The sequence below is a fragment of the Sorex araneus genome, chromosome X (assembly GCF_027595985.1).
Source record: "Sorex araneus isolate mSorAra2 chromosome X, mSorAra2.pri, whole genome shotgun sequence".
Classification (NCBI taxonomy): domain Eukaryota; kingdom Metazoa; phylum Chordata; class Mammalia; order Eulipotyphla; family Soricidae; genus Sorex; species Sorex araneus.
Genome location: NC_073313.1, coordinates 39,568,215 through 39,582,742, shown reverse-complemented (window position 1 = coordinate 39,582,742; position 14,528 = coordinate 39,568,215). Strand labels below are relative to the sequence as shown.

Sequence of the window (14,528 nt, the reverse complement as noted above, 5' to 3'; positions counted from 1 at the left end):
ACAGTAACAACAAGTCTCACAATGAAGACGTTACTGGTACCCACTCAAGCAAATTGATGAACAATGGGACAACAGTGCTATAGTGCTACCTCAGATTACATTACATTACATGAAATCTCATCAATGGCCAAGATCCAGAGACTATAAAACAAAGCCCCCAGAAGAGAGTGATGCAGAATATCCTGCCCCCATGCCAGGCTGTCTTCACTGGGGCCCCCTTGGAGGGGGGGTGGGTTAAGCCCCGGCAGCTGAAAACCTCCAGAACCCAGCCACAGCCATGCTCAAGGCCACTCTCCACATGCTCAGACAAGCCTCACCCATGAAGGAACTGACAGAGGAATCCAGGTATGCAGGACCTGTGGCTGAGATCTCCAAGCCTGCTTGGGTAGGGACTGGGCCTCCCCACCCAGATCCCTAGTTTTCCAGTAGCTTGGCAGCCACACCCACAAATCCCCCCTGGTGCCATGTAATCTCATCAGTAGCCAAGATCCAGAGGCTATAAAACAAAGCTACGGAAGAGAGTGACGCAATTTTTCCTCTTTTTTTTTTTCCCTGCACAGCAGAGCCTGGCAATCTACCCATGACATTTTTGATACGCCAAAAACAGTAACAGCAATGTGCTCTTCGTGTTCCTGGAGTGAGCAGACACTATTGGGCTACACTAGCATGTGACAGGGACAAATGAAGACATTACTGGTGCCCGCTTGAGCAAATTGATGAACAACGGGATGACATTGATACAGTGATACAGTGATACAGTGATACCTCTGATAAATGAGATTGATCATCCATTATATGTCCTTCTTCTAACTCACTTCTCTTAATATGATATTCTCCAGTTCCATCCAAGTTGCAGCAAAATGCATGATTTCATGATTCAGGCATGCAGCATCAATCCCAACACCAGTGTCAACTTCCCTTCACCAATGTCCCAGTTTCCCTCCCACACTCAAACCTGTCTCCTTGACATGTTAAAATTTGGTTGTTTGGTTTGGATTTCATATTTAAAGTATTGTTGTCTCTTTAGTCTACACCACTGATGTACTCAAGGTGTCTGAATCCAACACCTACTACTTCCCATCCATTATTCCCCCCACCATGGTTTCTTTTCTTCCCTGTCCTCACTTCTATGCACAAAGTTCAAGGGTATCTGGGCATCCTCTCTTTAATACCATGCATGCTCTTTTCCTGTTATTCTTCTGTGTAACAGAGATGAGCGAGATTGATCATCCAGTATTTGACCTTCTTCTAACTCACTTCACTTAACATGATATCCTCCAATTCCATCGAATTTGCAGTGAAATGCATTTCATTATTACTTACAGCTGCATAGATTTCTGTTGTGTATATATTACATACTTTCATTATCCACTCATCTGTTGTTGGTCACCTAGAGTGGTTCCATAGCCCAACTATTGTGCTGAGTGTTGCAGTGAATAATCATGTGCATATGTTCTTTTGAATTAATATTTTTGTGTCCTGGGGGTAAATACCCAGAAGTGGAATTGCGGGGTCCTGTGGTAGCTCTGATTTTACTTTTATTTTATTTTTTTAGAAAGTTGAAAAGTTTATTGAAAGTATAAGAGAAAGGAAAAGGTACTCCCCTAGTGAGGAGGATTTTAACTTTCCTGAGAAACATCTGTATTGTTTTTCATAGGAGGTTAAATCAAGCAACATCCCCACCAGTCATGGATGAGAGCTCCGTTTTCACCACAGCCGCACCAGCATAGCTTGTGTACAGTTTTGTTGATGCATGTCATTTTACTAGCATCCCATAATATCTCATAGTCTTCCTGATTTTATTTCCCTGATAATAAGTGATGATCAATATTTTTGTGTGTGTCTATTTGCCATCCATCTGTCTTCTTCAGAGAATTGTCTGTTCATTTTGTCTCCTTATTTTTGGTAGGGTTTGTCGGTTTTTGTTGTTGATCATTGGTAGTGCTATATATATCTTGGATATTAATCCTTTACTAATGTGTTGAGAGCAAATAGTTTTTCCCATTCAGTTAGGTATCTTAGTTTTTGCCTGTGTTTCTTTAGCTGTGCAGAACCTTTTTGTTTGATGTTTTTGTTTCATTTATTTTTGTTTCTGTTGCCTTTGCCAGTGAAGTGTATCATTAAAATACCTTTGAGGTACGAATCTTGGAATGTTCTGCTTATGTTTTCTTCATTGTGTTTTTATAGATTCTGGTCTATCTCAAGGTCTTTGAGCCACTTTGAATTGACTTTTGTGTAGGGTGTGAGATATGCATCCAGCTTCAATTTTGAGATGGGGCATCCAGTTTTCCCAACCACATTTGTTGAAGAGATCATCATTACTTCACTTTATGTAAAAAAATTAGTTGACCCCTTCCAAACTTATATACACTTGCATGTGTTTGAAAGAGCCACAAAAATGTCAGAGACTCAATAGCAGTAATTTATAGTAATAAAATAACTTTCTGTATCTTTAGTTTGTGAGTCATATAAATAACCACAGGAGGTGTTCTGCTTTAAAGGACAAACTATGATAATACTTTGAGTATGGTGGTGCCAACTTACATATAAATAAATATATTTATATTTATATTATACATAAATATATACATATTTACCATTGGGCTGGAGCGATAGCACAGCAGGTAGGGCGTTTGCCTTGCATGCAGCCAACCTGGGTTTGATTCCTCCATCCCTCTCGAAGAGCCCGGTAAGCTACCAAGAGTATCTCGCCTGCACGGCAGAGCCTGGCAAGCTCCCCGTGGTGTATTTGATATGCCAAAAACAGTAGCAACAAGTCTCACAATGGAGACGTTACTGGTGCCCGTTCGAGCAAATCGACGAACAACAGGATGACAGTGCTACAGTGATATATTCACCATCACCAAAGTACCCAAGACCCTCTACCACTCTGCTATCATACTTTTAATCTACCTCTTCCTCCCCATTTCTGCACCCCACGCCTCCCACCTCATTCCTTGGTAATCTGAGTTTTATTCTTGAAAGCCAAATGTATGCCATCTTTCAATATTGTCCTTATTATCTTTCTCTATTACCACAGATGAGCAAGACTATCCTGTATTTGTCTCCTTGTGATTTATTTCACTCCTTAAAAATACTAATATATCAGAACTTTTATAGGTCAGATATGATCATGGATTAGCTTGTCATGGATTTTCATAAAGTTGCTGAGAAGTTGTTGGCTTGGTCTGTGATTTCATATGAAGGCTCAGTTGTGTGTGTGTATGTGTATAATTTCCAACCTAATTCACATGATTATTGGCAGGCTTTGGTCTTTCTCCACAATGACTTCTCCCTCATTATGTGGCAGCTGGATTGTTAGGGTGGGTGCAACAAGTGAGTGTTTCTATGAAGGAAACCAGTGTTTATAACCTAACCTCAGAAGAGGTATGATAGCCCTCAGACATATTCTGTTTATTAGAGGCAAAGTCATAAAGTTGGCACCACCATACTCAAAGTGGAGTTATGCAAAGGAATGAATTTCAGAATACCAGAATCACTGTGGGAGATCTTAGAGGCTGCATATCAAAGCCCACCCTTTCTCATTCTATTATTTATGTCTTTCTCGGGTGTAAAATACACTCATCCTCTTTCAAGGCCTCTAAAAGTCTTGGCTTTGAAGAACAACTTTGAATCCAGAGTCTCATCCTTTCTTAATGAGCTTGAGTTTCCTCGGGCACATTTTCTTAATTACAACTCATCAAATACAATATTTCTCTATCTATAGAACAGTGAAACTAAAGGGAGAAGTTCTGCTACTCATATACCTACCTTACAGTGATGGAAGAGGCATAGTATAACAGCTATAGAAATGGGTTTAGATGGAAGGCAAAAGGGATCCTCTAGCACAGAAATTTGGAAATCTATTTGGCTAATGTTTGATAGTTCCTTGTTCAGTTTCCAGTCTACAATGACTTTTCTGTGGTTCTTTGCTCTGCCCCCTTACTAGGCTCTTGAGTTGCTCTTTTGAGTATACTTTTCTTTTTCATGAAAGGTAATACCTGTTTACAGCTCTATAAATCTCCTTCCAACATCAGAATTCTTGGGATTCAGAGGCTTTTCCTTGTTCTTTCTGTTTTGTACAGTAATGCTGGTAATATTTCTCTATAATTCATCTATATAGTGCATCTTCTTTGAACCTTCTGAGATTCACTCCCACAAAAAAAAATCCATATCCACAAGTCTATTACGACTTCTATGTTGTTTTATTGGGAGGATGTTCAAAACACACCCTTCATCTCTTAAATCTTACCAGCCTTTTGCATGGTTGAGGGTACTCCGAGGTGCTTCATTGACTGAACAAAGGATTTTACATTTATATCATTGACATCATATCTAGACTATGTTTTCTTGTCAGTTTTCTGGACTTGTCTTTGTTCAGAAGTCATTCAAATATCTGTTTCACATGGTCTTTTTTTATTTAGTTTTGGGCCACACCTGGCATTACTCAGGGGCTTCTCCCAGCTTGGTCCTCAGGGGTCACTTCTGGTGGTTTTCTGGGGACCACGCAGTGCAACCTGGGCTTCCTGTATGCAAAGCATGCTCTCCAGCTCATTGAGCTATTTCTCCAGCCCTAGCTTTTTCTTTTGTTGGATTAGGGGCCACACCTGGCAGTATTCAGTGTTTATCCCTGGCTCTGTGACTAGGGATCATTCGTAGCAGTGTTTGGTAGCTGTGGTTGGGCATATGCAGTGTCAGGGATTGAACGAGGGTTGGTTGCGTGCCTTAACCCCTGTACAATTTCCACAGTTTCTTAGATATTTCTTTTTGGAAAAGGAGGGAACACCTGGCTCTGCACTTAGGGATCACCCTTGCTGGGCTCAGGGGAGCATATGTGGTGCTGGGGATCAGACCCAGGTCATCCATATGCAAGGCAAATGTGCAAGGCCCTACCCACTGTACTATCACTCTGGCCCAATCTTACATATTTATTAAGATTGATTTTAGTGTCTTAGAGATATTACCCAACTGTACATTCAAATTGAAAGGGTGGGATTCTGGAGGTCAGGAAGACTCTTCTTTGAGCTTTAAAAAAGAGGAATGGGCCTTTTTCTAAAAATATGTTGAATTAGAATCAGTTTTTGCAAGGAGAGCAGAATTATAAATGGAATTGGCTGTAGTTATGACTAAGAGACAGAATCCTACATAGATCTGCCTTCCTAATTTCAGAGCCAATGTAGAGTTTGTATTTGTGTCGAAGAAACATTGAAGCCTCCTTTCCAAAGAGTGGTGACTGGAACCATATGAGGACTGATTAGTGGTTGTGTGATAATAAAACTGCAGTTAACCAGAATTTTAAAGGGATAGCCTTTAGGCTTTAGTAAATAAGAGTGTTAAGACCTTTCAACCTTTCAATATCAATGTTGTGAACCACAATGCCCAAAAGAAGAGAGAGAGAGAGAGAGAGAGAGAGAGAGAGAGAGAGAGAGAGAGACGGAGGGAGGGAGGGAAGGAGGGAAGGAGAAAAGAAAAGTACCTGCCATAGAGGCAGGCATGGGGTGAGGGTGGGGGGGTTGGGGGGTGGGAGGGAACCTGGGGACATTGGTGCTGGGAAATGTTCACTGGTGGAGGGATGGGTGTTTGAATACTGTATGACTGAAACCCCATCATAAACAGCTTTGTAAGGATCTATGTCACAGTGATTCGATTAAAAAGTTTAAAAAAAAACAGAAAAAGAAGAGTGTTAGGACACCTTCCTCTTCCTCCCTTCTCTTTCCTTCTTTCCTTTCTGTGGAAAATCGCTCCCTACTCCATACAAGTCTGTTTTACTGCTTTAGTAAGTTACAATCTGCGGAACATTTTGATCTTATGCATTATTCAGAATGTCCATTTTGTAAAATGGTCATTTTTTTGGTTTTTCTTTCGGGGGGGGGTGGTCATCCACATCCAATGGTGCTCAGGGGTTACTCCTGGCTCTGTACTTAGGAATTACTTCTGTGTTCGAGGACCCATATGGGATACTAGGGATGAAACTCAGGTTGGCTGCGTGCAAGGCAGGCACCTTACCTACTGTATTATCTCTCCAGTCAGCTCCTAACCTGGTCATTTTAAAAGTGAAAGGTGGTGTTTTATTTTAGCTTAGATACAAACTGGAAATTTGGGAGGAGGGGTGACTAAGATCCATTTGTTTACTTTTTTCTTTTTTCCCCCCTGTCAACAGCAGGCAGTATATGTTCCACTCATGTATTAGTTTGTATGCATTCAATTGCAAATAACAAATAATGGTGCTAACAGTGGCTTAAATTAAAAGGAAATGGACGCTGATCTAACAAGTATGAAGGTATATGAAGGCAAAAGATCAACATAGCGCCAAGCAGGTAGATTCTTTTTATTTTTTTTGTTTTTGTTTTTGGATCACACCTGGCAATGCTCAGGACTTACTCCTATTCTGTGCTCAGGGATCACTCCTGATGGGCTCTGGGGAGCCATATAGGGAATTGAACATGGCTTGACTGCATGAAAGGAGTCAAGCTTTCTGCTGTACTATAGCTCCTACCTGCTGTACTATAGCTCTGTCCCAGGCTGATTCTTTTTAATCCATTTGCTCCCATTCTCTGTTGAACAGTCTTTAGAGATGGGACATTGTTGCTAAACAACTGTTGTAATTTCAGGAATTCATCCTTATAGTTCAACTGTTTCCACCAGAAGAAGCAAGAAAAGAGCATCAAAGAGTCTTTTCCTCAGTTCCTAATCATGGAGAAAGAGAAAAAAATGTTTTACACAGTCATTATGATTCATCTCCTGGGGTGGGACTACAGAAACCACCTGGGGTCTTTTAACAAGAAGGAATGGGAGGAAGGCTATTGGGCTGTTGGTCAGGAGCTGTCAGCTTCTACTACACGTGGATTCCTCCATCTTGGTTTTGCAGGATCCATTGTTCCTTGACCTATTTATGGCACTCCTGAAGAGGCCATTATTTGCTGTCCTAGTGATCCCAGAGCCCACTAAAGGTAGGACAGTTTAGTATAGAGCACCTGAGACACTAGGGGGCCAGACAAACTGGGTTTAAATCCATGATTTACCACTTACTAGCTACATGACCTTGCCAAGTTGTTAGAGATATTTGATGCTTGTTTTTCCTATTTGCAAATATAATATTATTAACTTTCAATGGTGGTATAGAGGCTAGATGGAATAATGCATCGAAATTCCCCAACACAATAATATATGACACAGGATGCAATGAGGTTTTTCTCCTCTCACATGTCAATGAGGTTTTTCTCCTCTCACATTCAGTTGATCAGAACTCAACTTGCTTTTTCTTTGGCGGTGAGGGTGGGGAGGCAGGTGAGGGGTCATGCCAAGCAGTTTTCGGGGTTTACTACTGGTTCTGTGCTCTGAGATCACTTCTGGTAGTCCTCAGGTTACCATATGCAGTGCCAGTGAATGAACCAGTGGCAGCTGTGTGCAGGAAAGCACATAAACCCCTGTACTATCTCTCTGGACCTAATTTTTTTCACTTCCTCCTTCTCTTTCTTTTAGTGTTGTTGTGATAACTAGGAATTATACACACTTGGTTGTAGTGCGCAAACAGTTGGTTGTCAAGGATTTGTGCTTTTGGCTAAGAGTTTGCATAATTTAGGTGTGGTGCTTGCCAGGGGATGTACAATTTAGTTGTTCTCACATGCACTTGATTTGGTGTTCTGGAAATCATACACTTTTTGGGGGCGCCAAAGATCTCCAGTGCCACCAGGGTCACAATTGGCATATAAGATGGTGCTAGGGAGCAAATACACAGCCTCACACCTGCAAGGTAGTTGCTTTACCACGGACTCATCCCTGAGTCCACTTACATTGCACTTAACTGAAGTAATAGACCAATTGGGAAGAAGAATAAAAAAGTTACTCTAGCAGGGTTTTCTTTCCTTTGTCATATCAACATAAGTTTCCTCTTCAATTTTCAAAAGATTACTGAGCAGTTGGCAGCGTGCCCCGTGTTCAAAAGCCAGTTACAAAGCCAGAGCTGTTTAAACTGTACACTCTTTTGCTTCACTATCAAGATTTAATATAGGAAACGGAACCCTCTCTAAGTATTTTAGGCAAAAGAGGAATGTAATGCAGGAAGTCAGATGCGCACAAAATTGGAAGGCGGAAACAATGAAAGTCAGGAAGTCTGGATTAAAGGGAAATGGTCCTGTAGTATCAATTCAGATGCCAGATACTACTCCTGTCACTCAGAGCTTAGGGAACTGCTGCTGCTCCATCTACTACCCTATTAACATTACATCATCCAGACCCCACAAGGCTGGTGAGTAGGCAGTCATCAGTGTCCCAGTGCTGCAAAAATGTGCATCCACGGAATCCAACTTACAGCATAAGACAAATGTATGAAAGAAAGAATTATAGAGCAGCATTTCTCAACTGATAGCCATATGGTCCTCTGTCTGTCCTCAGGATATTCTGAGGGTAGCAAAGGTGAAAATCACATAAATGGGGAGCATCGTATGAGACTAGGGAGCCAACCAGTAGGACACAAGATGCGCATCGGAAGGAAGGTTGGAAGGGAGACACTGTCAGAAAAAGGCTAAGAGAAAAAGGGCTGGAGAGATAGCACAGCGGGTAGGGCATTTGCCTTGCACGCGGCCGACCCGGGTTCAAATCCCAGCATCCCATATGGTCCCCTGAGCACGGCCAGGGGTAATTCCTGAGTGCAGAGCCAGGAGTAACCCCTGTGCATCGCCAGGTGTGACCCAAAAAGCAAAAAAAAAAGATCTTAATCTTAGAAAGACTTTAGAACACACCTCTGCTAGGAAATTTGTCATAGACAACGAGAAATTACAGATGTCAACAGCAAATCATCAATGATATGTGTTTGTGAACCGTGATACTAAGTACTCATCGGAGGTTCAGATTGTTAAGTCAGGGGTGCCTTGCTGGACATTCAAAGACTGGCTGAGAATTGAAAATCATGAATTATTAGTCACCTGTTTCATCCTAGAAAAGGTGAATTCTGCAGGCCCTCTTTGACATGAGACACACAGTTCTAGGATTACCTAAGGTTACCCTTTCTTCCCCAGTTACGTGCAAATGATTCACATCTTTAAATTCAATACAAGCTCTCATGTGTGGGAAGATACAGCTCCTAAAGACTGGTATAATCCATTTAAATACTTTGAGATTTATACTGTTATTGGTGTTTGCTCCAGCTACTTTCCTATTATTTTCATTGACTTTATGGGCTCTTGAACGTTTTATATTTTGAGTGAAATTAATGTTGAAATAGATGAAAATTAAAATTGAGAGTTTCACGTTTTCAAACCACTCTTGGTATTTTTAAAAGATGTCTTGCTTACCAGCTCTAAGTAATGAAAGTGACTGTCACCTTAGGGGTATAGTTGTGTAGGTTGTTGAGAACAACGTATATATAACTTTTTTTGTCTTTTGGGCTATACTCAGCAGTGCCAAGGCTAACTCTTGTCTCTGTTTTCAGGGACCATTCCTGGTGGTACTTAGGGGACCATATGTTGTGACAGAGATAAAATCAGGATCAGCTGTGAGCAACACACATAATTCAACCCCTTTACTTTCTCTCTGCCTCTGTATGTGATTTTAGTGTTTTTCACTTTTAGTGAAACAGATGTTCTATAGACAGGTCCTTGACTTTTAAGACTTTTTCATGTTGACCTCTTGGGAATTTGGTAGTGTTTTTTTTTTAAATAACGTTTTATTTTTTTGGAATAGTTTGTGGTTTGTAGAAAAGTTGAAATGATAGTACAGAGAATTCTCCTATATCCCACACCCAATTTTCTTTGCTATTAACATCTCCAGATTAATAAGGTACATTCATCACAATGAATGAACCAATTTTTTAATTATTATTAACTAAACTCCATAATCTATTCAGATTTCTTTGGTTTGTGCCACATGTCTCTCTTTTATTTTTAAGATTGGGGATCACAACAAGTAGTTCTCAGGGCCTCCTCCTGGCTCTGTGCTCAGGTATTACTCCTGGCAGATCTCAGGTCACCATATGGGGTGCTGGGGCATTGAACCCAGGTCAGCTGCATGCAAAGCAAGTGCCCTTCCTGCTGTACCATCTCTCCAGTCCCCTCTTTTTTTGTCCCAGTATCCCACAGTACATTTAGTCATCATGTCCCCTTAGGCTTGTCTTGGCTGTGACAGTTTCTCTGACTTACATTGTTTTTGATGACCTTGACAGGATTTTTTATTCTTTTTGGGTCACACCTGGCGATGCACAGGGGATAATCCTGGCTCAGCACTCAGGAATTACCCCTGGTGGTGCTCAAGGGACCATATAGGATGCTGGGATTCAAACCCGAGTTGGCCGTGTGCAAGGCAAACACTCTACCCACTGTGCTATCCCTCCAGCCCCATACCTTGACAGTTTTGAGGAGTACTGGTCATATGTTTTACTGGGTGTCCTTTGGTAGGAATGTATTGAATAGTTTTTTTTAATGATTAAACTTTGGGGAGTAAGACCACAAAGGTAAACTGCCGTTTTCACCATGTCATATCAAGGGTTATCCTGTACTTCTATCATAAATGACAATTGTTGACTTTGACCATTAAAAGTAGCATTTATCAGATTTACCCATTATAAAATTATTTTGTTTCCTCTTTTCTACTTGTACTTGCTTAAAAGGCTCCTATGGTGGAGAGTTATGTTCCACTTCCTTGAAGACAGTGTCTATATTACCTATTTGGAATTTTACACAGGATATTTGTGTGCTTTTCTATGTAAATTTACATATTCAATATTTTTCACATCAGTCTATATTGACATTCATTTTATTTTGGGGGTGATAGTATAATATTTTATTGATCAAATTAAAAGTAAATTTACTGCTTTACTCAGGTATTCCAGTTTGACCATAAGAGCTCTTTCAGTTGCTTCACGTATCCTTTTACATACACCTGTCATTATGTGAATTTGTAGACATCACTCTCTCTCTCATTCTCTCTCTCTCACACACACACAGACACACACACACCAGCATGTAACTCCTTTGGAACTATTTATGACTTTCATAACCTGAAGAAATTATCTTACCTCTGTGGTCTTACCCAGTGAGTGTATTTATGACTTGTGCAGCCTGAAGAAATCATCCTCCACCTTTCAAATGACACTTGGGTCAAGCTTGGAATCTTGAGTTTAACAGCACATGCAGTTGATTCCTGCTACTTCTGGAGGCAGCAAATAAGGTCAAGTTCAGGATCCCTGAACACAGTCGGGAGTAAGCCTGAGCACTGCTGAGTGTAGCCCAAAAGACAAAAAAGTTATGTATAGGTTGTTCTCAACAACCTACACACCATTCCCCTAAGGTGATATATTGACCCTGAATGTACCTTATTAATGTGGAGATGTTAATAGCAAAGAAAATTGGGTGTGGGATATATGACAACTCTCTGTACTCTCATTTCAACTTTCCTATAAACCACAAACTGTTCCAAAAAGTTCATTGTGGGATTTGTGTATGTATAAGCAAATGTGGAAGTGGATAAAACTCAACCTAGGGTATGGAAGCCTAGGTAGGTTCTGAGAGTTGACCCTGAATTTGTTTGTGTGGCAAACCTTTAGAAGTGCAACAAAACTTTGGGATGTGAAGACTTGCAATAGTATGGGATGAATCACAAATGTTAGCTAATGCAAGCCACTGTTAGTAGTCCTTAACAGGTGTTCACTATGTTTCTGTTGAAATATTTAGAATAATAATATTTTCAATAAGAAAACTCAAAAAACATAGAGAGGGGATTTCAGAAGTTGAATGATTACTTTTTAAATTTATTGTGTTTTGTTTTGGGAGCCACACCTGGCGGTGCTCAGGGCTTACTCCTGGCTCTGCACTCAGGGATAACTTTTGGCAAAGCTTGAGGGGCCATATATGGTATTGGGAATCGAATCATGCAAGGCATGTGCCCTGTCCCAGTACTGTACCTCCAGCCTTGAATAATTGCTTTGAAGGGTAATGTCAAGTTTCATGAAAACATAATTGTATTAATTGTATTTCCACCAAAAGAAATCGAGAATTTCTGTACCACAGCATCCTTAGCAATTTGGCTTTTTTTCCACTCTAATGAGTGAGAATTGCTTTCTGACTCTTATGACGTATGGTTTCTGATTACTAGTAAGGTTAAAGATTCTTTCATAGTAACACTTTCTGTTATTTGCTTCAAATTTTGCTTTTTTTTTTCTAAAAAGTATCTATGACTTTTTTTTTTCTGTTGAACAATTTTCCTTGTCTATACTGGATAATCATTTTATATTTAGTATATTTCAAATATTTTTTCCAAGTCTGGGTCTTGTCTTTAAGGTTTGTATGTTTTTCATGGACTGGAGCAATAGCACAGTGGGTAGGGCATTTGCCTTGCACACGGTCAACCGGGGTTCTATTCCTCTGCCCTTCTTGGAGAGCCCGGCAAGCTACCGAGAGAATCTTGCCCGCACGGCAGAGCCTGGCAAGCTACCAGTGGCATATTCGATATGCCAAAAACAGTAACAACAAGTCTCACAATGGAGATGTTACTGGTGCCTGCTCGAGTGAATCGATGACAACAGGACAGTGCTCCAGTGCAGTGCTATGTTTTTCATACTACAAAAGTTTTACATTTTAGCTTTTTTTTTTGATTGTGGCATTTTTTCCTTTATGGGTCATGTTTCTAAATTTTACATAGAAGGTTTTCCCTACCTCATGAACAGTTTGCTTTATTCTTAAATTGGGCTTTTGAAAACAGACCTTTCATCTGCCTGGAAAGACTTTTTGTATGACTAAAGTAGTACTCATTTTTTCTTTATATGCATAGCCAATTAATCCAGCATATATATGACCTTACATCTGGCACACTGCTTAGTAATCCTACTTTATCATATTTCAGATTTTATGTATATATGAGCATTAATATTATGTATGTATTCAGTTTCATTTTTCTGCACATATATATAGATGTATATCTTTCAGTATTACCTTTTCTGCTTAGCAGCGTTTCATATACATTTCCCTAATTCACATAGGATTAGTGACTATATAATAGCTTACAGGTAGAAAAAAATGGTTTGTTTGTTCTCTTAGTGTCACATATTCAATTTTCTCTACAAGTGACAATTTGTGATGAATGAATCTTAGAAAGCTTCTGTCCTGGCAAAGTGAGGCCCTTCATTTCTCTATTAACCCCCCACCCCCTCACCACCCACCTGAGTGTACTTACCACAAGTTAGTTCTCAATGACTGTTATGATAATCATAGAGTCCCAACAAGATCTTTATTTAAAGAACCATTGGTTGTCTCAGCCAGAGGCAGTGCTGTTCTTAAACAGCCATCAATTTACAGCTCCTTGAGGGATTGCCTTAGTTCCTGAGGCTGCTTTGCCCAAATTCATATTCTTCTCAAGGTGTGCGGTCTCCAATGACTAAGAAGCAGGGATTCCCAACACTTTTCAGCCTAATGTGAAAAGCTTTCTTTGAGCTGACATCACAACTCAAATAGACTGTCTATGCAAACCTTCTTCTTGATGATCTCTTTCACAGCTGTTGATCCCTAGAAACATCCTCTGCATTAAGCTCAGAAGCCACTTCCCAAAGAACCCAACCTCTGGCATTTTTTTTTATTGCTCGGCATAAGTAATATGCCCAGTGACTTTCTCTGCTTTTTTAGATTATATGAAGGCCAGCTTTGTGGGAAAAGGGGAGTGAGGCAAGACGTAGCTCTTGATGCTTCGAAATGTACTATATCGGGGCTATATCAGGAATTACTTCTGGCAGTTCTCAGAGGACCATATGGGATGCTGGGAATCGAACCCAGGTCGGCCATGTGCAAGGCAAACACCCTACCCACTGTACTATCACTCCAGCCCCTTTATAAATATTTTAATTGATATATTATATCCAATTAATATGCTATAGCTTTAGGTTTAATATTAACTTTTTTGTCTGTTTGTAGTCTTTTATTATTACATGTGTCATTACAAAGAAAATTTGTACATGTATTTTTTCTATATTAATATTATATCCTTGGGATAGATTCTCAGAAGTAGAATAAATAGATCATGGATTTTGAGCCTAGAGTTTTGATTACTGTAGCTAGGTTGCTTTCATGAAGAGTAATACTAGTTCATGTTCATTTTTTGATATAGAAAAACAAACAGTGCAGTCTTTTGGGGTTTCCAGAGAGCAGCTGAAGAAATCTTAAGCGAAGTAGAATGAAAAACTGGTATAGATGATTGGTCCATTCCAAATGGATGCAGTTTAGTTTTCATCACTTTCCCACTTTCAACTTCGACACTCACCATCTTGTTTCCAGAAAACAAGTGGAGCAGGGACCATTACTCATTTGCTTATCTGGTATGAGGATTTGAGCAACCTCATAACAATATCCTTGTCTGTTACAGTTGCAGATCCCTGTAAATAAATGTGTGACCAAGATAGTGCCAATTTAATGTTCAGTGATCAGACTAGGAAGTCTAGAGGGAAAACCCTGTAAATTTAAAATTACAGTTCTCAAGTTTGGGATTTGCTCCAACTTCAAAGATTGGATTCTCCACCTCACTGAAATTCAGTATTTTATGTTCAAAAA

The 14,528-nt window shown here is 40.0% G+C and overlaps 2 protein-coding genes across 6 annotated transcripts in view; both read left to right on the top strand.

Moving 5' to 3' along the window:
• Positions 1 to 14,528, top strand: part of SRPX (sushi repeat containing protein X-linked) — a 141,920-nt gene that overhangs the window by 67,871 nt on the left and 59,521 nt on the right. Inside the window, exon 2 of one of the 2 annotated variants that reach the window (XM_055121679.1) lies at positions 14,089 to 14,296. The exons of the other annotated variant lie outside the window; for it this stretch is intronic. Coding sequence (XP_054977654.1) covers positions 14,194 to 14,296 — 103 coding nt within the window. The 5' untranslated portion in view covers positions 14,089 to 14,193. The remainder of the gene's footprint in view (positions 1 to 14,088; positions 14,297 to 14,528) is intronic. 2 annotated transcript variants of the gene reach the window in all.
• The window catches only part of RPGR (retinitis pigmentosa GTPase regulator), a 156,982-nt gene that overhangs the window by 134,100 nt on the left and 8,354 nt on the right, over positions 1 to 14,528 (top strand). Inside the window, exon 19 of one of the 4 annotated variants that reach the window (XR_008627303.1) lies at positions 14,089 to 14,165. The exons of the other annotated variants lie outside the window; for them this stretch is intronic. The gene's annotated coding sequence lies outside the window, so the exon portion shown is untranslated. Of the gene's footprint in view, positions 1 to 14,088; positions 14,166 to 14,528 lie in introns of those variants that run through there. 4 annotated transcript variants of the gene reach the window in all.